At 39.0% G+C, this 22,305-nt stretch overlaps 1 protein-coding gene across 2 annotated transcripts in view; it reads left to right on the top strand.

Annotated features, from left to right (window-relative positions):
* Positions 1 to 22,305, top strand: part of RBIS (ribosomal biogenesis factor) — a 165,198-nt gene that overhangs the window by 100,162 nt on the left and 42,731 nt on the right. For both annotated transcript variants that reach the window (XM_044065995.1, XM_044065994.1), the window contains exon 3: positions 9,169 to 9,285. In XM_044065995.1, the coding sequence (XP_043921930.1) occupies positions 9,169 to 9,285 (117 nt within the window). The remainder of the gene's footprint in view (positions 1 to 9,168; positions 9,286 to 22,305) is intronic.

Here is a 22,305-nt window from a genome sequence, read left to right as displayed (position 1 = left end):
ACTGCCCATTAACATCTTGATAAAGTACTGAACTGGGCTTAGATAATAAATATTTGAAAGCAGTTATTTTACTGTGGTAAAACCAATGATATTACAACTTGACAAATTACTTTTGAACTTATTACGATGTATCCTGTACAGTATGTATTTACACAGACTGTTTGCTATTCATGCATTTCAATCTAGTAGGTACCCTGGACCCATTTTTTATTAAATATGGTTTTCACACATATTTATTACTAGACATTAATCTCATTTGTACATACAATGACTATAAAGTACATTTAGTCTAATCTTACAAATTTAATAACATTAATATTAAGCAAAATCTTGGAAAATGTTTGTCTCTTTAGAAATATCTAGTGGAATTGATACCAAATTCATATGTCCTGTTATTTTAAACTACATACTCAACAATTATTAAAAATATTCATGCTTTTTATACCAACATTGTTTTGCCAAAAACATATTAAAAATAGTGACCATTCTTGCTATTAGAAACATTTATGCATTTTTGCATATCTTTATTCTCTCTTGTATAGCTGTAATCAGTTTTAAGCCATCTCTTGTTTTTTTAAACCATCTCTTGTATAGCTTTACGTTTAACAGGTTGTAAATACAATTTAATACTAAACAATACAATAATAACCATTATGATAGCTATTAACAACTTGTAAAATATCTTATCCTGTCAGGTTTAATCCAGTTTACCAGTATTTCTAATACACTAATACCTGTTTTTCCCTCTACCTAAAAGAGTATTGTCAAGAATGAATGAGATATTTTTTTTTTCCTGTAGCTTTATTTTAGACCCTTATTATTTATTTTTATGTAGCTTTATTTCAGACCCTTGTCACAGTCTGTTTATACAGTCAGTGTAAAACTGAGAAAGTGCCCCTCCCTCTTATACAGTCAGTGTAAAACTGAGAAAGTACCCCTCCCCCTGTAGTACTTCAGCACTGTTTACCTGCCCTATGCTGTGAAAATAGAATGTATGTTAGCCTAACACTATGGTTATACATTTATTTTATTAAATTATGAACTTTTGTCTGACTTGATAACTTTTTATAAAGCTTTTGCTGTTTACTACCACTAGTAGGCATTTACATTCTCCTGCACAATTGATTTGAACTGTATATATACTATAGCCCATTTGCTGGCTGTACTTGATGCAACTGAGGTTTTTTTTTTTTGTCCTTTTAACATTTACTTGCAAACAGATTATCAGTGACATCTATGCACAATTGTGGCATTTTATGACAATTACTAAATAGTGTTGCCTGTAAACATTTTAACAATTATGTTTTAATAACAATGATGCTTTAGAAAAACTCAAGCTACTTGCCTGGCAATCAGTCTTGTTGTTTATCTTATCTTTCCAGCATTTCCTGTAACTATTCATTCAGTCTAGGAAGGTCTGAGCTCACATTTCATACTCTGTAAACTATAGTTAATTCTTTTGGCATTTTTCCTTTAATGTGATTGTGATTTGCATAACTATGCATTTATACAACATAAATAGACATCATTTTACAATTACCTTACATGGATTTCAGTATTTTTTTTTTTTTAATTATTTAACTATTTAACTGTCCTGCCATTAATTTTACAAAAACTGTTTGACTAATGCCATCTGTGATTTTATTTTTAAAATTCAGAACTTTAACTGTTTGGTGTTACTATATAATTATAAACAAATTGTAAAAAACAAAATAGATATTAGTTTAACCAACACATTTATATTTATATTATTTATATTTGCTGTTGTCTGCCTGTTATTCTTGTGTATTGTAACAGATGTACTCTAGATGAAAAAACACACATGCATGTCTGTCTTGTATATGTATATCTTTATACAAGCATGTCATGTCTTGTGACTTTAAATTTTACTCATCTATTTTATTTAATTTTATACATTAGAACAGTTTTGTTTACCTTTTGACTATGCTAATGAATGGCATTCATATGCTTTACTTTACTGTAGTACTGATAGATGTCTTGCTTTAACTGAATGAAAGTAAAACATTTAAGAATGATTTGTCCAGACATCAGATCCTACCATCCTACCATGTATGTTTAACCATTTTCAAAACATAAACATATTATAAAATATATTTCTTTTGCACAGATTAACTGTGTATGTAGGAAGTTCCCAGTCTTTGTCAGTTCAGCTAATTTATTTTCTTTACCCTGCAACTTCTGTTGAATTTCCTGTGATGTTGCATGGTCTTTCTGACATTCTTTAGTAAGCTGTTCTGCTGAATTTGAAACTCCTATGCACTTTTGAAAAGATGTATGTATAACTTGTCTAAGCTTCCTGAACTCATTGTGTCTGTCGTTTAGAAGTTTACTACATTGCTTTGTAACAAAATGTACTAGGGGTTCTATCAGTAACTGATTTGACTCACATGTGGTGACAGGACATAACTGTTCAACATCAGAATGTAATGGAAACACTTTACCCTTAGTTAATTTTTCAGATCTGTCTTTACAGTCTATTTCTTTCGCAATATGATGCAATATATTTTTATGACATAATACACAAAATGCAGTTTTTGTTGAAGCACACAATAAACATTTGTCATATTTCACATGGTTTTCTTTGAGATACCAGTCAAATATTGTAATACATTTGCATAATGCCTTACTATCAACCTGCCCTAATAAGGTTTTACATTTACCAATGTGCTGTGTATACCAACATTGCAATTTACTAAAGTTTGGTTTACTCCTGCATGAATTATAAATAATATCCATACTATCTAGTAATATACAACCTGTCTAGGAATACAGAAACTATATATGAATATACAAACTGTCTTAAGAATATAAAAACTCTCTTAAGAATATACAAACTGTTTTAACATCATCCGCACTAAATATGTGACACAGAAAAAAGTCTTACCAGTTAGCAAGAAAACAGGTGATCAGGCTGCTATTGCAGATGGCTGGAAATTTTTCAGAGTCACTTGAGAAGCTGGGAAAGCACAACAGGCACTGGACTGATGGGCTAGTGGATATCCCCCTTTTCTTGAAGAATTTATGGCACTGCGAATTTCTTGAACTAGTCTCACTCCGGATTGTAGACGTCTAAAAAACTTTACTACTGCAAGCTGCATAAACTGGAATACTTCTGTTCAGAATTGACACATACGTACAAATGTTAGTTACTGCAATTTAACTGAAGTGACCCTCTGCAGGGCTTACCATCACTCCTCCTGTGTTTGAATGCAGATTATAGGTTCAAATGCAGACTAGCTTGCCATTGAAAAATTATATGGTGCTAGTCACTCAGCTGCCTCACCATTGAAAAAATATTATATGGCTCTTACTTGCTTCTTGCTTGGTGTGATGGATCTGCAGTGTTCTTATGACACTCAGTCTTGCTGGCTGGATTCTTGCTAAAATTCAAAGTCTGATTATATTTGCATTCACAGTCTGTTGCATACAGAAACTTGCAGAATATACACTGATGAGAGAATATACTTTGCAGCATCAACTTTAAAGAGCAGTAACAAATAACTTTTTATAATAAATCAAACGAAACCACGTTGCAGCTTAAAAGTACTGTTCCAACTTTACTTCTCATATAGTACAGATGATGTGAGAGATATAACATTTACCTCAGAACACCAAATGTGTTCCTACCATATCCCTAAACAACTGGATTTATACAGCTCTTTATATACTCTTTTAAACATATTTTGGAGAATTGCTTATCCTGTAGAAACAATACTAAACTTCCTTGTTTAACAATGTCTTGTAAGAGACCAGCTTTTCTGACAGTGTGAATATCCTGTAACAGTGTCCTGATGTCCATGTAGAAAAACATATTTTTGAGGAAACACATTGTCCTGTATTCTATTTGAATCTGTGTATAGAAACATGTGTTCTTATGTCAATGCTGATAAGCATATCCTGTTTTTTATGAAGAAAAACATATTTTTGAGAAAACACATTGTCAGAGATCAGCTTTTCTGACGGTGTGAACATCCTGTATTTTATTTGGATCTTTGTATAAAAGTACATCTGTTCTTATGTCATATCCTGATTTTCCATGCAGAAAAACATGTCATTGTTCTTTAAAAGCAGATTTTGCATTTTTGTTCTTGCATACATATCCTGCTTTGAGTCTGTAAGGGAATAATGTCCATTCAGCAGATTCCTTTTCCAGGCCATGGTCATTTAGTATGACTGCTGATCACATTTTACTTAAACTTTGTTTCTGCATTTAAGCAAGCCTTTTCTTTCAGCATATTTACAACATAATTAATTTCAGATTTATATTCATAAAATCTAACATGTAGTCTAGCCCATTTGTTGTACCTTGGGTACTATGTAAATTGTTTGAGTTACTAGTACTGAATTCACATCTTCCATACCAAATATTTTCATAAATTTATCTTTTGTTGTATTTTCCTTTCTAGGCCCAAAAGATACATTCTCACTTTTGTGAGTCAGGTTCCAGTCCCCACCTATAAGTAATATTACCTGCTGAAAGCTGAATATTTCTCCCAGAATTTTCTTAAGCTGCATTGTAGCAGTTTTAGGTGGAATACAAGTACATGCCAGCATCATCCTCCTTCCTTGCCAGTAGCCCCTTACGGCCACAAATCTGTCATTATTGATCTTTTTTTTTCCTCTTTTATAATTGGAGCCCCTCTAGCAATTAATGTAAGGAATGCCCCTTTTCCTTTGTCCCAGATATTCTGCTGAATAACCATTCTGAAATCCTTTATGAAATTCATATGCTCATTTCTTTCCAAATGTGTCTCCTGTAACATAGCTGTTTGCATTTCTTAATATAGTTCGCAACTTATTCTTTTTTGTAGATACCTGTGAGACCGTTTACATTCCAAGATAATATGGAAGGAGATGCCATTTTGATAACAAGTGGGAACAATAACTTCTTATGTTTAACAACTTTTTAAATGTATATTTTCAGCTTGTGTGTTACGTGCAAGTATTAATGTTTGGCAGGTTGATCTTTTATACAGTTTGTCATGTCCATTTGAACCTATGTCACATCTTCCATGAGTCTTTGTTTTAATGAAAGCCCTCAAACAAAAGAACAAGCACATCCCCAGAATACGCCCATAATGTATTAATACAAACCCGCAAAACTATGTACAATCTTCCAATAACTAAGTTTAATTCTCCTAATATGAACAATTATTCCAGATTGATGGCTACACTCACAGGGTTTAATTGACATATAATTAAGGTTATCCATGCTAAGACGCATGGTACAGCCTGTGCTTCTACTTACACTAAGTGCTGTCAGATTTTTGTTTGTCTTTATTCTTCTCCCAGATGTAAAACAACTTGAATGCTTTCAGAGAGCATTAACTTTTAGTCTTAAAGTACTTCCCACTTATCGGCTTGTTTCTATAGAAATATAAGAACTAGACACACAGTTGCCTTCAGCTACAAGCTTATGTTACACTGTGAACATTTACTTGCTTAAGGAAAACTTTTCATTACATTCAGTGTTCTCTTATCTGCTTCAACTTAAAACATGTTAGATAGAGCCAATGACCTTAATCCATTCATTCCCGTATGGAAAAAAAGTAAGAAAAAGGATATTAAATCTACGTGTGTCATGATCTGTGTACATTTGTACCCCACCCCACGTCAGCAACCCAAGATTGCAGCCTGTTGTCTTATTTTTGTCCAGGCTTTCTCCCTTTTTCACACTGCAGTGCTTACATTTCTTAAAACTAAAGAAGGAAAAAAGGTTCCTGTTTAGTATCCTTGTAACACAAAAATAGCTGGAAGTACATATAACATGCAGTGTTGCCATGAAATATTTCACAAACATTGTTTTGCTTGGTTACTTCTTTCCCTCCTTTTCCCTTCCACTTAATGTTCTTCCAAACATTAATGGCATGAAGTAGGGCAAATGCTTTGGAGCCCCCTACAAGTTAAATGAAGGTAAAGTCCAATGTTTCCAGTATTGATTATTCAGCCATATTTCATAAATGTGATTGATGCTTTATAATCCCACATTTATTCATTAGTTTCAGAGTAGCTGGTTTTCTTCCCATTGATCTCCATGGCCCACCAGTCTCGTTTATTTCCAATGTACTCTTAGTTCTTCTAGTCCACTCCTGTGCTTTTCTCCATTTCTCAAGCATTTTCCTGTGGAACTTTGGTAAGGTGTCACTGGTGAAGTCTCTTGTCAGCTTTATCAAAAGAATAAGGGTGCCACTGGTGAAGTCTCTCTGAGCTTTATCAGAAGAGTAAGAAGCAGAGTCCCCTTCTGTTTGATAGCCCACTTTTTGTTGGGCAAACTTTTGTATTTCCTCCTAAACTTGTTCTGCATCAAAAATTACCTTAATTCTCCAGGAAAAAATATTCTGAAGATGTCCAGATACAGCAGCTTGAATCTCACAGCTATCATTCGACATTCCCAGTTGCTGCAATAAATTTGCTCCTTTTCTACCTGGTGTACAGTGAGTATCATGTCCATAAACACTCCATCGTCTTTAATATTTAGTACTTTCTCCTTCTGTCACAGTTGTCAGAATGGCCAAAACCGAATCTGGGCTTCCAGATTTAATACACCATTGCACCTATACATTAAGCAGTTTTGTCCAACAAGTCTTCATCACAGTACAGATTATTTACTTGTTTGTGCACAAAATAATAAACTACAAATCAGGTCTCCTGCTCTATTAAGAATTCAGATCCTTAAAACATACAGTCATTGCATACCATATTGTAGTTGTTTGATTACAGTTTTGTCAGAATCTGCTCTTTCTGCTGGTTAGATTGCATCCTTACTGTTGTAGGTATTTGCTGCTTTTTCAAGGCCAGGTTTGGAACATGTACACATTGCGTCCTTTCAGCTAATGCCTGCTGTGGAATACCAGTCTAGTTGCTTACTTGTGCTTTCATAAAATGAATACTCTATTTTTGTTCCTTCCAGTTTCTCTGGCATAGCAGAAAACCCCAGGTTTTGTTTATGTGCGCTCTCCTCTAATTCTACCATTTTTTGGAACATATCTTCTTGAGCAGTCTCCTACTCAGCCAGCCTTTTCCTCATTTCAGCCTCTGATTTGTTACATTTTTATCAGCACATCTAAATGTCTGTTTAAAGCTTATTTTTCCAGCCTTTTTGTAGTTTGAGTTGATGTATACCATCACTGTTTCATTTATTTTAATCAGCTCTGAGCACATTCAATGTATTTTTTCCTCTAGGTTATTGGAAGTCATGTCTTGCACCAAAGCTGGAGCTTGAAATGCTTTTTACTGAACAGCTAAAGAATTCTTTAACAAGCCAGTAATTGAAATGTACCCCAAAAGATAAATTCACTGTCGCTTTTCTGAGTTTTTCTCCCTGGAAGAGCTGAAACTAGCCGTTTGTTACTCAGCAAGCAGCCATCTTGGAAGTCCCGCAAGTCTAAAAACACTTGGTGAAAAACAGAACCTGCTTGGACTCCATTTAGGTATTTCCAGAGTCTCTTTAGGCACCCTTTCTGTCTGTGTATCTGCATAATGGTTGACCTTTATCCTTAAAGCAAGAACGTTTATCATTTTTAAGGTGCTCCTTAAATATTTTTCTTGATTTGCACATGATCATGCAAGGAAGTAATGTGAGAAGGAAGGATGTTCCAAGAGGCAGGTGCAAATTCACAGATGACTCCAGTGGTTTCACTTTTTTCCCTCAGATTTATTTTTGTACATAGGTTTATTGCTAGTTACTAGACATGCAGTCCAGGAGACTATGAACTTGGCCTAAACTCCCAATTGCTCCAACGTACTGCCTGGTTAAGTGAATTGCTCAAGGTCACAGAAAAACAAAGGCTGAGGAAATCAAACCCCTGTACTATCGGAAAAAGGAGCTCATTGTAACAGCTTGTAGCCTTAATCCTTTTTGCTATCTGCAGACATTTTACCACTTGTCACTTTTTATGCTTCACCTGTCGACCATGTCAACGATAACGCCTGCTGTAGTTGGGATTGGTTGATCCATTCCCTGGTGGTGAATACCCTCCAGAGCAGGGTATAATTCTGGCAAACATTGGAGAGATGTTGCTCTTGCCTCCATCTGGCAGTTAGAATGGGAGCATCCCCTCCCTGTTTCACTGCAGGCAACCCACACCACCATCATCCTGCAAACCATTCACACATGAGCTGCCCACCATACAGTGGTTTGGTGGACCAAAAGCACCCACCATCCAAATGTTTTCCTCTGCCTTGTCCCTCCACTGAGGGTGTACTTGGAAAATATCCCCCAAGCATTCAGGCCACCTGAACTTGAGTTGCTTAAGCCGTAGTTAGAACTTTATCCCGCTAAACTGCAGTTGAAGGCTTTGTGACTTTGTTTTACTATAGGCATACCTTTCCCCTTTATTATTGGATGGTAATTAGCAGGACAGGGACTGGGAAATCATGCAGCATGTAAAGTAGATTCAGAGCTGTGTTTTTAAAGTAATTTCACTTTCCATTAAGGTTCGTGTGGTTCTAGATATCTTTACTGTAGTATCAGAATGAATAAATCACATCAATGTACGCAGCACAGGGAAAACAAATCTGATACCACATAGGTTTCTTGGTTCTTTAGAAATTTGTTAAAAAGGATACATTTTTGTGGTGTTGTGTACAATACTTTTTGTTTTATTACTAGATCACAGTTTGACAGCATTAACATTTATTTTTTCTCATCCATGCAGTTTATAGGTTCATAGTCTGTCTGCAGCCAATAACCAGAGGTCAGAATCAGTTTGTATCCTCCATCTGTAAGGTTAAAACTTTATCCATTATGCCAAGCCTCTGCCTTCCTTGCCAGGAAAAAAAATGTGAATTACTAGGGTGCAGTTTCTTTCAGAAAGTATGTTTAAACAAAATTAGAGAATTCATTGTAATTTGGCATTTTACATGAACTAACACTTTAGTCCTCAGGCTACAGCTTTATGTGTAGTTGATGTATATGCAGTCCATCTTTGACATTATTATTGCCCCTCAATGATTGTAGTGGTGTAAAGTCCAAGCCTAACTGCTTTACTGACCATAGATGCTAGATTGCAATTGCAGTAAATTTGTCTCTTCAGTTGTAGAAGTTACATACATTCAGAAAATTAAGTGAAATTTTATAAGAATGAAATCAAGTAAATAAGGCAGTTTGTGTTTTTTCTGAATTTTCTTTTTCAAACTCATTTGCAGTTAAATGCTTTGAACGATGAAAAAGTTTCTGATGTGAATAAGTCATTCGTAGAACTTCAGAGGGAAGTAAAAAGCTTATCAAAAGGCTGTTCTTCAGAACCAAAGACCCATCAACTGGTATGTAGTCTCTTAAGTGGCAAGAAAATTATGCTGTGTCACTGTGGATGTGCTGTAAACTACATGGATATCGTTACTCAGAATGAAATCTGTAGAAAAAAGGGGAGCATGTAGCTTCCTGTAAACTAGATCATTAGCAGTTAAAAGTACAAAGCTGTACACCCCATATTCTGCTACCTCCGTTTAATCTGCCAGAGATACTCTATGTAATCTATGTTATGTGTCTGTGTACGAGTCTGTATATGCAAATTATATACAGAGTAGCGCATAATCTGAGATAACACATTGCTTCGTTGATCATTTAAAGTTGACCTTGACTGTATACTAGCATGGGCTATTAAATTAATTGCAGTATTTTAGTCTTTAGAATCACTTTTAACTCTGTTTTTGCTACACTGCAGCTTTACTTGTGAGCACAACTTCAGGAGTCTTTGTTCAACTTTTGATCATAAAGGTTTTTACATTTGCAATTCCTTTTGTTCATCTGCTCCTTGAGCAAGTACGGGAACATGATTTGGCTACTTTAATCGTTAACTACAGTTTCAGGCTGCAATTTTGTATTCATAGTTTGCTTCCAGCTTTCAATCTTCCAAATCTGGTCTTGTATCATAGTAAGGTTTATGTCTGATGATATCCGTTCAGCATTTCCTTTATTCTGTGCTTATTTATTTGGGCATCTGTAACGTAATTTAAGTAAATAATTTGCCTTTTATCATCTTATTAACATGTGAGCCATGAGAGATTATATTGGACTATTTCTGGTTTCCTTAATTGCAGCTACTCTTTTTATCACAATATTTTTTTCATTAGCTACTGGGCAATGACATGTTTAAATTCTCATCTGTGCACATCTTTTGAATTTCTGACTATTGTTTTATGCAAGTGTCAAAATGTGAAAGCAACGGGTATCTCCTGCCTGAGAATGTATGCTTTAATTACACTTGTGTCTGTCAGTTTGATTATTTCAGGGGCTTTGGAATAATAGTACACATCTAAGATGCATGATTTCTTTCATATGGAAAAAAATCTGTGCCTTTTGTGCTTTATGAATAAAGATGCTGTGTAACTACAGTAACAGTGGAGCATGTCATTCATAATTTTTCTGGTTTATTGTTATGATATGAATTACAGATGACATAGCCCTGCTTTGTTTTTATTTGTTTGATATGACATTCACGGCCAGAATATCATCTCTTGCCTTTTCTTTGTATTTTACTGTTCCAGTCTTCAAGTATCCTCTGAAGCAGTTGTCTCATTTGATTGTGAACTTTTTTGTCGGGTTTGGCCATTAAGCTGTGAACACAAACTATTTCTTCCCTGAAAGAAGAGTATGACTGAATTTCTTTCTTTGCTGATGATTTTTGCTCAAGACAGCCTTTCAATGCAAGTACTTAGGAGTATGGATTAAAAATTTACTCTGGTGTGGCAGCTAAGGATATGTGGGAAGAGACTAAACAAAAGATAATAGAAAAACTGAGAAATTGGAAGCTCTGTTATACGGATATGGATAGCAAAATACAAGCAGTTAAAATCTTTCTAGTCCCTTTAGTTTTATACAGAGGTCAGGCATGTTATCAACCAGAGGATAAGTTGTGGTTAGCAGTTAATAAAGAGCTGAAGGATTTTATCTGAGAGGGGAAGACTGTAAGAGTCAAAAGGCGGTTTGGGATTATCTGATTTCAAGGGGTATTTCAGAGCAACAAAGTTAAGGCTCCTAGGCTCATACACAGCACAAGCAGAAACCTATAATTCAGAGTGGAAAGGGATATACAATGGGGGAAGCTCGAGAAAGAAGGAAGGACTGGGGTTTTGAATGCATATCCTTAATGAGAATAACAATTACCATACAGAATATTATATTCATAAAGTAGCAGAAATTATTCTAAGAACTAAGCCAACACAGAAATGGAGAAAGGAGATCCTGCCTATAGGGATGCCTGCAGTTAGGGATACAGACAATAGGCAAGAGGGGTGGAATTTATTGGAGAAACCTGGCAAAACAACCAAGGTTTTGGGAGTAAATGGAGAGGGAAAGTTAGAATGGGAAGAGGCCAATAATTTATTTGGACTGCAGGTTAGAGATTGTCTTCCATGCTAAGGATTGATATCTGAGTATAGGCAACGAGAAAAAAATAGGGAGAGCCTATCTTGTCAGAGATACTGGGTAAACAAATTGTTGTAACTAAAGAAATTATTTTTTTGAGCTATGGTGCAGAATCGGAATCACCTAGACATACTACGACCTTGCTGAGATTAATTATGGTGGCTGACAAAAAAAAAAAAACAATTACTAGAAAACCAATTGTACTAGAAGTAGTGCATATAGTAACAAGAGCTAAACAACTGAATTTGGGATCTTTAGAAAAGGGTAGGAGCAACTTACATAGAAAAAAATGGGAATTATGGGAACAGTACATGCAAAAAGAGGAACGAGGTTTAAAAGAAGTCAGGTTTTGAATGAGCTGTGTAAGATTTAACTGACAATATGGTTTGTGATGTATAATATTTGCAACTAAAAGTATGTCCGTATGGTTTGTTTTCATTTACATAAATGTATGATTGCCTAATTCATATGTGATAATTTAAAGATTTGTTTTTTTTTTTTATAAAGTCAGCCTTTGAATGCAGTACTTTTCAGTAGCTGCATATTCAGTCACCACATGTGCATCTCAAAATTGTTACTTTTTCTTCTGCTTGTGTCATTATTAACTAAAATGATACTGAAGAAATCTCTCTATTTCTTTTTCCAACAGTTCTTTGTGCTTCTGTGGCAAATATCTTATGAGTAGCTCCTTGCCTGGCCTATATGTAACTTTCAGATCATATTTCTGTAGATTAAGTAACATTCTTGTGTAATGTAAGAGGTGTTGTGTACAAAGACTTTTGAGTATGCCTTGCCAAGAGTTTGTGGTCTGTTTCTGGCTCTCTTTTTAAACGTTGTAGGGGCTGACAATACTGAGTCCTGAAACACCATGAAAAAGGACTGAAAATGCAGGTGAACAAATATCAAACATCTCTCTTCTCCTTTAAACTTTTCTTTTGCAAGGGGGCAAGGCCCTATGCCACCCCCCCTTTTGTAGAAGAGAGGGCAAGCCCTCCACACTCCTTGAATTTATGTATACCAACTCCTAGGATAGCAATACCTTGGAGAAAAAGGAATATTCTGAGAAATGGCAGTCTGAGGCTTAGTATATGAATGTTTGGATTTTCGGTCATTGTCTCCACATTTTGGGACTTAGCATTCCAAGGCGACATTCCAAATGATTGTCTATTATCACCTGAACTTCTGTGCCCTAAACCTTACATTTCTTGCTTCCATACAGTACTTCCTTTTCTGTTTGGACACATCTATTTTGTGCATCTGTAAATGTTGGTGATGGCAGATGGATACGTTCCTTCATACAATCACAGCTCCTATACCATTCTGATTTATATCTACTTGCAATGTAGCTGGCTTATTCACATTGTTTTTTACAGCAGTGCATTTGCAGCTAGTTTCTTGAGCATTTCAGAACTCTTACACTTTTAAAGCTTCATTTTTAAACTTTTGCTTTTAAAATGTTTCTTAGCATAATTGTCTCCGATATTGAGTATTAACTTTGTAAGATACTACATTTTTTCCTTTAAGCTTAAGTTCCTCTGATGTTAGAATGTGAAGCATGTATTTCAGCAATGTCACTCTTAACTTGAAGTTAAGCTGTCTTAATATGTTTGTTAGTTGTATCCATCACTTTTTATGCTGTTCTTGTCTCACCCAACAGTAATATGTTTTTAGGCTTTTATTTACTTGTGCAACAGCTGTATGTTAAACTCTAGTGCAGTTGAAATATCAAACAGAAGTGTAAAAAATCTTACCTCCTGATTTTGATCCTTTTGCTTACAGAGCCAACAGATCCATATCATTAACAGTCCTCAGCTCTCTTGAACATCTAGAGGGCTATGACAAATATGTGAGGATGCTGTTCATAGATTTAAGCTCTGCATTTAAAATGGTGGTACTGATGCAGCCGATAAAAAAACTGGCATGCATAGGAGTCAGTAAACATCTCTGTAACTGGATCATGGACTGCTGATTTGAGAGGTCACAGAGAGTGAGTTCGGTTAAGAACACTTCAAAGTGTATCAAGATTAATACTAGGCTTCCACAGGGATGTGTTCTCAGTCCACTGTTATTCACCATCCTAACCTGTGATTGCTATGCAAAGCACAAGTCCAACCATGTCATCAAGTTTGCTGATGATACCACACACTAGTCATGGGGCTCATCACAAAGGAGGATGAAAGAGCATATACAGAGAGGACGTGGCATCTCTGATCAGTAGGTGTGAGGGGGAACAACGTTGACCTGAATGTAAGCAAGACCAAAGAGATTATCATCAACTTCAAGAAAAAGAAAACAAACCATCCAGGGCTCATGATCAATGGGGAGTGTGTAGAGAGGGTTAAGTGTATGAAATTCCTAGGCATACACATATCAGAGAATCTTTCGTGGTCGAGAAACACCAGCCAGCTGGTCAGGAAAGTGCACTAACTCCTCCATTTTTTGAGAAGGCTGAAGAAAGCCAGCTTCGAGAGAAAAATTGCACAGGACACTAAGGATAATCACAAGGCTTTCTTTAGTTATGTTAGGAACCTGGCTGGGAATTCCCAGATATGCTCAGAATTAGTCCAAAAGGACAAAAAATACACCGAACCCACAGACATTGCCAACATCCTAGCTGACAAGTTCAGCGCAAACCCCCCCCCCCACCAAAAGGGCGAATATCTATCCCAGCAGAGTGCTGCCCCCCTGACATCTCAGATGCTCAGGTAAGAGCCGCCCTCTCCAAAGCAAAAAGCACAGCATCAATGGGACCAGACGGTGTCCCGGGCTGCGTCCTACATGAACTCCAAGAAGAGCTAAACCCAAACATAAAACTACTGTTCAATCTCAGCCTTACTACAGGATATGTACCCAAAGAGTGGCGTACAGCAACAGTGGTCCCTCTCCACAAAGGTGGTGCCTCAACGGATCCTGGAAACTATCGCCCCATAAGCCTGACTAGCTTGGTCTGCAAAGCTATGGAAAGAATCATCATGGACCTCATGAATAAAGATATTGGGGACCTACAGACACTGGATCCTACCCAGTTCAGCCTTGTTAAGGGCAGATCCTGCCTCTTAAACCTGGTCGATTTCTTTGAAACAGTCACCAAGGCCATTGACGAGGGGAAGGTGGTCCACACAGCCTACCTGGACCTCACAAAAGCCTTCGATACAATACCCCACTCGGGCATTATAGATGAGCTCACCAGCTTAAATGTAAACCCCTATGTCACTAGATGGGTTGCAAACTGGCTCAAGGACAGAACCCACATGGTTAGATTTGCTGGAGCCATGTCAGACTCCAAAGCAGTTACAAGTGGCATCCCACAAGGCTCAGTCCTGGGACCTCTCTTGTTCGGTATATATTTCTCGGAGGTACAGGTACAGGCAAACACGGAAGGACTGTGGCTGACCAAGTTCACAGATGACTGCAAACTGGGCGCCATAATCGACTCTCCAGCCGACACAAGCATCCTCCAAAAGGGCCTCATAGAAACAGACAACTGGTGCCAGAGCCATGGCCTCAAGCTAAACGCCAAAAAGTGTATAGTCATCCCCTTTGGCAAAAACAAAGTGCCCACAAATTACCACATAGGTGGTAACCCATTAAGTACAGAAGAAGTAATTGGGGACCTGGGGACCCATGTTGATAGCAATCTCTCATTTGACAACCACGTGGCCAAAGTGGTTAGAAAAACATTTTATATAGCCCACCTAATCATGAAGGGATTCGCATCTAGATCAGGGGAGGTTATCGTGCCTCTTTACTCATCCCTCATCAGGCCCATAATTGAGTACAATGCCCCTTTTGGGATGTAGCTTACCAGACACCTGCAGCAACTGGAAAGACCCCAAAAGTACCTCACCAAGAGGATCAAATGGGTCAAACAGATGCCATATGCTGCCCGGTTAAAGAAACTCCAGCTCTACTCAGTGGTATACCGCTTGCTCAGAGGCGATCTGTGCCTGACATATAAAGCCATGTCCAACCCGGAATTAATGGACATGCTGCACCTCAGAAAATCCAAATCCCATCGAGCTACGCGCTCGAGAGACTTGAACCTCAGCACTGAAATAAATAGGACATACTGGAGGGACAGATTCATAACCCAGAGGCTCCCTTCACTCTGGAATAAAATCCCAGTCCAGGTTAGGCAGAGTCCCTCATTGAAAGAGGAATCTTGATGAGTGGATGGGAGATCGTAGGTTTACCCCGGGTATCACTTCTGTGTCCCTGTTAGACAGAGGCACAGTATACTAACCTCGAAAAGGGGCATAGCAAAATTAATTTAAAATGGGTGGCGAAAGCCAAACACACTCTGGCTAGGCTTCTAAATGCCCTAGGGCAGATAGCCTAGTATGAACCTAAGCTAAGCTCATCCCCCATATCCTTTCCATTTTCTATAGAGGTGCTGTTGAGTGTGTCCTAACCAGCAACTTCACAGTGTGGTTTGGAAGTTGTACAGCTACAGAAGGGAAGGCATTACAGAGAGTGGTGAGGGTCACAGAGAAGGTAACTGGTACCAGTCTTCCATTGATGCAACTTCACTCTGCAAGAAGCATCAGAAGGACCACCAAAATAATACAAGACACCACGCATCCAGCACACAGACTGTTAAGCATCTGACATTAGGTAGAAGATATCTCCGCATCTGCTGCAGGACTACCAGATTCAACAACAGTTTCTACTGGACAGTGGTCAGACTTCTGAACTCAGGCAATAAGTCCCGGAGAACTGGACATTTAACCAAGTCAGTTCTTTCTTTTTTTCATAAATACCTATAGTCTGTTGTATAAAGTATAGCACAAATTCCAAGTAAGTGCAGTATTAGATAGACAACTTAGACTTGGGCATTGTGCAATCTGTAATGTCTTTTATTTAAATGGGGCAGTTGTTATAACTTAGGGGAGGGTATAATTATTCTATACTTGTGTTGGAATTTTTCTGCTCTTTTGTACAGGTACTGAGAGTAAGTTTGTGTATGTTAGTTGTGTTCATTCTTTTACTTGTATGTGTTTTACTTTGTAATCTCAAGAAGGAGCTGATGCACAAAATTTCATTTAGGCTACATGTGTGTGGTACTAAATGACAGTTTACTTTGAGTCTTTGAAAAAATCTGTCCTTTGCTGTTGTGTTAAATTTATACATATTTGGAGCTTGTTTCTTATACCTTTATCTGACAAAGACACTGATTCGCATCTAGTACTGAAATGTGTAGCATTTGGCTGTCTTGAGACCACTTCAGTTGTAAGCAGTCGTTAATGCTGTCTGTTATGTACTCTGTTTTTCACATGAAGAAAGTAAATATAAATGCAAATCTTGTCTTAACTACAATAACTGTACTCTTCACCACGTCTTCAGCACTGTTTGCTTCTTAATGGCATTTGAGCTTTCCATTTTGTCTTTTTTTCCTTGTGCTTCACATTGTCTAGTTGTCCCTCTGCCTGCACCCCCATTAGCCCATTCATTTTTTGCGCTAGAGCTGGTCATCTTCAGGCTAAGAGCCCTACAGTCGATTCATTCCTGTCTGGATAACCTAGATATTTGTTCACCAGTGGTGAGAATTAGGTGGTGGAAGGTGGGCCAGCTTGTTGGTCCTGTGACCCCCCCCCCCCCCCATTTTTTGGAGGTCCTCCTTCCTTGTTGCAGCCGTATGAACTCAGCTGTGTGCTGCAGGACTGGGAATCAAGCACCCAAATGTATTCTATGCTGCATGTACACATAGAGCGCAAGCCTGTTTGCAAACGCTGCCAGTGAGCATATGCAACACCTTGTGCTTCCACTAGCTGTCACCCGAGCTGCCTCCCTCTTGCCAAGATGGATGAGCCAGAAGCAGCAGCAGTTGCATGCTCCCGTCCTCCCTGCCAGCTTTTAGAGACCCGTAAGCCACTAATCAAACTCTGGTTGCTTGTGTAATAGCCAGAACTCTATGCCACAGAGCTGGCTACCTTTCCCTGTTTAGTACTTAATGTATTCTGGTCCTTGGAGCCACTGGTATGTACTTTGAATGTTTATCAGTGGTGTCAGGTTTTATATATACAGTATTCTCCTGGCAGATTCCTGAAGGTGTCCTGATTTTGACCTGGAGACCTTCAGGGTCTACAAAGAACTTAGCAGATGAAGCCTAAAAATACATACACCAGAAGAACATAGCTCTGTAGAAAGGGTAGTACAGTGTTTGTATGTGACCCATCCATGGGTCCTTTACTAGGTTTGAGTGGAATTATAGGATACAGTCCAGCAGAAAGGTAATACAACCTGCTGCACAGTTATCCTGCAACACATTTGTGTGACCCCCTACTGCATGTTATCATTGTTCAGTCTGTTTCTTTTTTTTTTTTTTTTTTTTTTTTACCATGCATATTCCACCTGACTTTAAACTTAGGTCGTCATTGCCAAGGAGCAGGTACCTGAATAGTACAGCCTTGGTAGTCATTCCCACTCTAATCTAGGTGGCTCTGTATATTGAGAAGGGCAGCTCCATCCATTTAGACTGTTGTCTAGTAAGTCTGAGATTTGTCAGCCTAAAATTACTCTAATGATTTTATCCCTTTGTCTTGTTTTATAACCTTTATCCATGCTAATACCTATATAATAAATACTTAACTGGTTTTAGCTTCCCAGGGCAACACTAATTGCTGTTATGAGCCTTTTTGCATTTTCTGTGCTTATTTAAGTCGTTTCTGCACAAAAACTTCTTCATTAACATTCAAATACTGTTTATTCTCTTACTTTATACCATTTCTTGTTTCAGTCCTCATTCCTGGTGGTTTTCCCTAACCCTGGCTTAATATGTGCGAATGCTGTCATTGACTCCACAAATGATGTGTGGTTCACATTAGTTGTCCTAAAGCTGAATGATTATCTATGCCTGATGTACAAGTATGTAAACATGCATCATTCACATAGCTGTCTCTTTCCTTACAAACCTGAAATCTTATTTGTCTTTGAAACTTTGTTAATGCCAGCTGATAACAGTACTGCAGTCTCCTAATCAGGTTCTTATATTTTTAGGAAAGACTGATTCTACAGGGGTCCTGCCACAATTTCTTTTCAGTTCTATGCCATGATGACCTGTCCTACTTTATTCTGCTATCCCAGATGTTCTTTGTGTTTCACTGTTGCAGTCATCACACTTGGGTTATCTGCCTACAGGTAGTCCTCAGTTGGCCCAAATACCAGAGTCTTAGGATTTCTGCTTCGGATGCTGTTGCTTCTTCCATGATGTTAGGTCGTCAGGGGTATAAAACAGGCAAGGCAATGCCATTACATCAGCCTTTCTTGCCGAGCGGTAGCCCGAAGCAGAAGCAGTTCGCAAGTGCCATTCAGCTGCTACCTGAAATTTTCATTTTCAAGTTTGTAATCCTGAAGTCTTCTAAAGCTAAGCACCCAGTTGGGGATCCTTTTTTCTTGCTCTAACCGATGTCAGGAAAAGTTAACAGTTGTCTTGCCTGTGGAAAACAAACACCTCACAGAGATTTTCATTCTTACTGCGTAACCTATTTAGGCCCAGACCACGATGTCCCTCGCTGTCGGTTTTGTGCCTTGTTTAACGGCAGAACTATTCGTCATCGGGCTGTCTTTGTCCCTAAATTCTTTCGCTCTCATTCTCCGTATTCTGAAATGGCTTTGATAAGCCATCCGACTACCGATCTTCCAAAAAAACATAAAGATAAAGACAGAGACAGTCTGCATAGGTCCAAAACTGCCGATGGTTCCGTTAAACTAGTCGCCAGTTCGCCGGTACTCAGTGAGGTGCCTTCGCAGCCCCTGATGCCGCCTTCTACAGATGCACAGGCCTCTGCTGAGACCCATTCGGAGTCCGGTATGCCTTGAGATGCTTCGACTATGGAACCTGCAGATGTCTCTACCTTGGATGGGTCTGGAGCCGCTGTACATGCACCAGCTTCTGAGGGTGTATTCCAACCTACCGATGTTCGAATTAAACTGACAACTTCATTTTTAGCTAAAACTGCCAAGTTTTTGAAGCCCAGAGTACGCACTGCGCCTAGAAAACTGTTGACCAAAGCACATGCTCAAGCTCCCATGCCACAAAAACAAATGCTTAGAATGGCTGAAGACCTTATTACCCTAATTAGGGGAAGCCAGCCTTCCCCTGCTAAGAGACAAAGAATTGAGTTACATTCTGATTCTACAGACCAGGCGTCCGATGACTCTGACTCTTCTGATTATGCCCTTATCAACCTATGAGGATTCTGATGCAGAGGAATCCATTCCCTCTGCCTTCCCCCCAGAGGACGTTTCTAAATCTTGCCTACTTTTAAGAGAGCATTTTTGCTGTGAATGCCAGGACTCCCCTCAGTCCGAAAAGAGACTCAGAGAATTTTTAGAGTTGCCTCAGCACAGGCCTCTAGCTATATAACCCTTGTCCTGGATGTTGTAGATGATGATTTTATGGAATCCGGTCTTACTCCAGATACTTTACCCCTGGCCCCTAGGAAACCTGACAGGTACTACGGAGTACCTGATTCCCACAAATTTCTCTTCAAGAATCCTACTGCTGATCCAGAGACCATTTCCCAGGGACCTAAAGGTATTAAGGCTACTACAGCCAAAAATCCTACCCCTTCAGACTGGGATTCCAGAGCTTTGGACAGATGGGGTAAGACTGTATATACCTCTGCAACTCTTACCATCAGGGCATTGAATTGCCAGTTTCACATGTTGAAGTACCAGCAGCATAATATAGAACTAATTAAACAAAAAATGGTGTTAACTTCCAGATTGTGCAGAAAGTAAAGATTTAAAACAGCTAATGCATTCTGCAAACCAAGTTAGTAAGCATACTTTGCAGTGTGACTTTGATGTCCTAGAAACATCTTGCAGGGCTACAGTCACTGGGTCTGTACAGAGAAGGCATTCTTGGCTGAAAGAACAAACCTTGCCAGATCATATCAAATCCAAATTACTAGATGCTCCTTTTAAGTGCTGTTTATTTGGCATCAAAGCAGAAGAGGTTCTTAAAAAGATGGAAGAAAAAGCTACATCTATGCAAACTGTTAAATAATTCTTACAAGTACAACTACCTAGATTCAGTAGGCATTTGCCTTCTAAAAACTGGTCCTTTCCAGCCCCTTCCAGGCCTTCTCAGACCAAACCCAGGGGAAACAGGCCACCCAGACTACAGTCTCACGGTATGCAGAGATCTAAACAATGGAGTGTCCCCACCTCAAAAACAGGGAGTGGTAAGCCGCCCCTTATGGACAAATTTCACAATGACTTTGCAGTTATCCTTCCCAGCCCTACCCAATTACTTGTGCCCCTAAGAGGAAAACTTGCCCTTCATGCAAAAAACTGGATGTCCATTACTGAGGACAGATGGGTCCTAAACATTGTATCCCAAGGGTACAGATTCTTCTTCCATACACCCTCAACCCCAATCCAGACCTTCCTCCAAACCAGTGGGCAGAGGCTCAAAAGCAAGTACTTTCTCTGCTCAATATCAGAGCTGTTCAGCCTGTTCCAGTAGAACAAAGGGGGGTAGGGTTTCTACTCCAGACTTTTCCTGGTGCCCAGAAAAGAGGGCTCTTGGCGCCCAGTTCTGGATCTATCAACTCTCAACACCTTTCTGGTAGTCCCAAAATTCAAGATGCTTACCCTGCAACAGCTTCTTCCTATGCTAGCCAAGGTTGCATGGTTAGTTACTCTAGACTTAAAAAGAAGCTTATCTGCACATCCCCATAAGGGAGTCATGCAGAAAATATCTACTCTTCAGGGCAGGCTGTATGCACTATCACTTCTCTGCACTTCCCTTTGTGAATAAGTGCCTGGCTCCAGCCATTGCATACTGCAGGCAGAGAAATATCCAAATTTTCCCATACTTGACGACTGCCTGATTCAGGCAGGCAGTCAGGAATTGCTACTTCAGCACCTGGCATTTGTAAAAAGCCACCTCACTTCATTGGGGTATACCATCAACGAAAAGAAATCACAACTGGTACCCCATCAAAAGATTGTATTCCTGGGAGCAAGCTTGGACACAACTTCCCAGATGGCATTTCTCACTTCAGAAAAACAGGTCTATCTGACAAACTACTTCAAACAAATGGCCACCAGAACCCAGCTATCTGCAAGACAAATACTGCAAGCCCTAGGATTCATGGCCTCATGTATTCTGCTAATTCCATATGCAAGACTGCATATGAGGAAACTTCAGTGGTACTTAAAAAGTCTTTGGTGCCAGCATTCTCAGGACCTGGAAACAGTCATTCCTGTCATACCATGTCTAAGGGCAGAGTTCCTTTGGTGGGCAGAAGAATGCAAACGCAACAAGGGACTGCTTTTCACTCAACCCCTCCTCCGCCCATACCCTGACAACACACATCAGACTATGCATGGGGGGCTCGCATGGCAGGCAAGTGCATTCAAGGCCACTGGAGCCCAGCCCAGATTCTCCTGCACATCAATCAAAAATTGATGCTAGCTGTACAGAATGCTCTGACAGCCTTCAAGGACAACTGCTTATAAAAACAGACAACACCACAGTTATGTGGTACATAAACAAACGGGGGAACCCATTCTTACCCACTCTGCAGGTTAGCCATGGCCCTGTGGAACACAGCCTGGAGCAACCAAGTGCATCTACAAGCTCAGTTCCTGCCAGGCAAACAAAATTCACTTGCAGACTTGAGCAGAAATCTCCTACACCCACATGAGTGGAAATTGGAACTCAACACCTTCAACCTTCTGATCCAGAGGTGGGGGACACCGGAGGTGGACCTATTTGCCTCCCCTGAGAACCACCAGTTGAGCAAATTCTGCACCAGGAACCCTCACAGCAGGGCCTGGAAGGTGGATGCTCTATCCTTTCAATGGGAAAACCTCTCAATTTATGCCTTTCCCCCTCTGTCCCTCCTTTCAAAAGTACTACTCAAGATAAAACAGGACAGGCCAAGGGCAATTCTTATTGCCCC

The sequence above is a fragment of the Protopterus annectens genome, chromosome 3.part0, assembly GCF_019279795.1.
Source record: "Protopterus annectens isolate FY-2018-M chromosome 3.part0, PAN1.0, whole genome shotgun sequence".
In the NCBI taxonomy this organism is placed as follows: domain Eukaryota; kingdom Metazoa; phylum Chordata; order Ceratodontiformes; family Protopteridae; genus Protopterus; species Protopterus annectens.
This window is presented reverse-complemented; position numbering and strand designations above follow the sequence as displayed.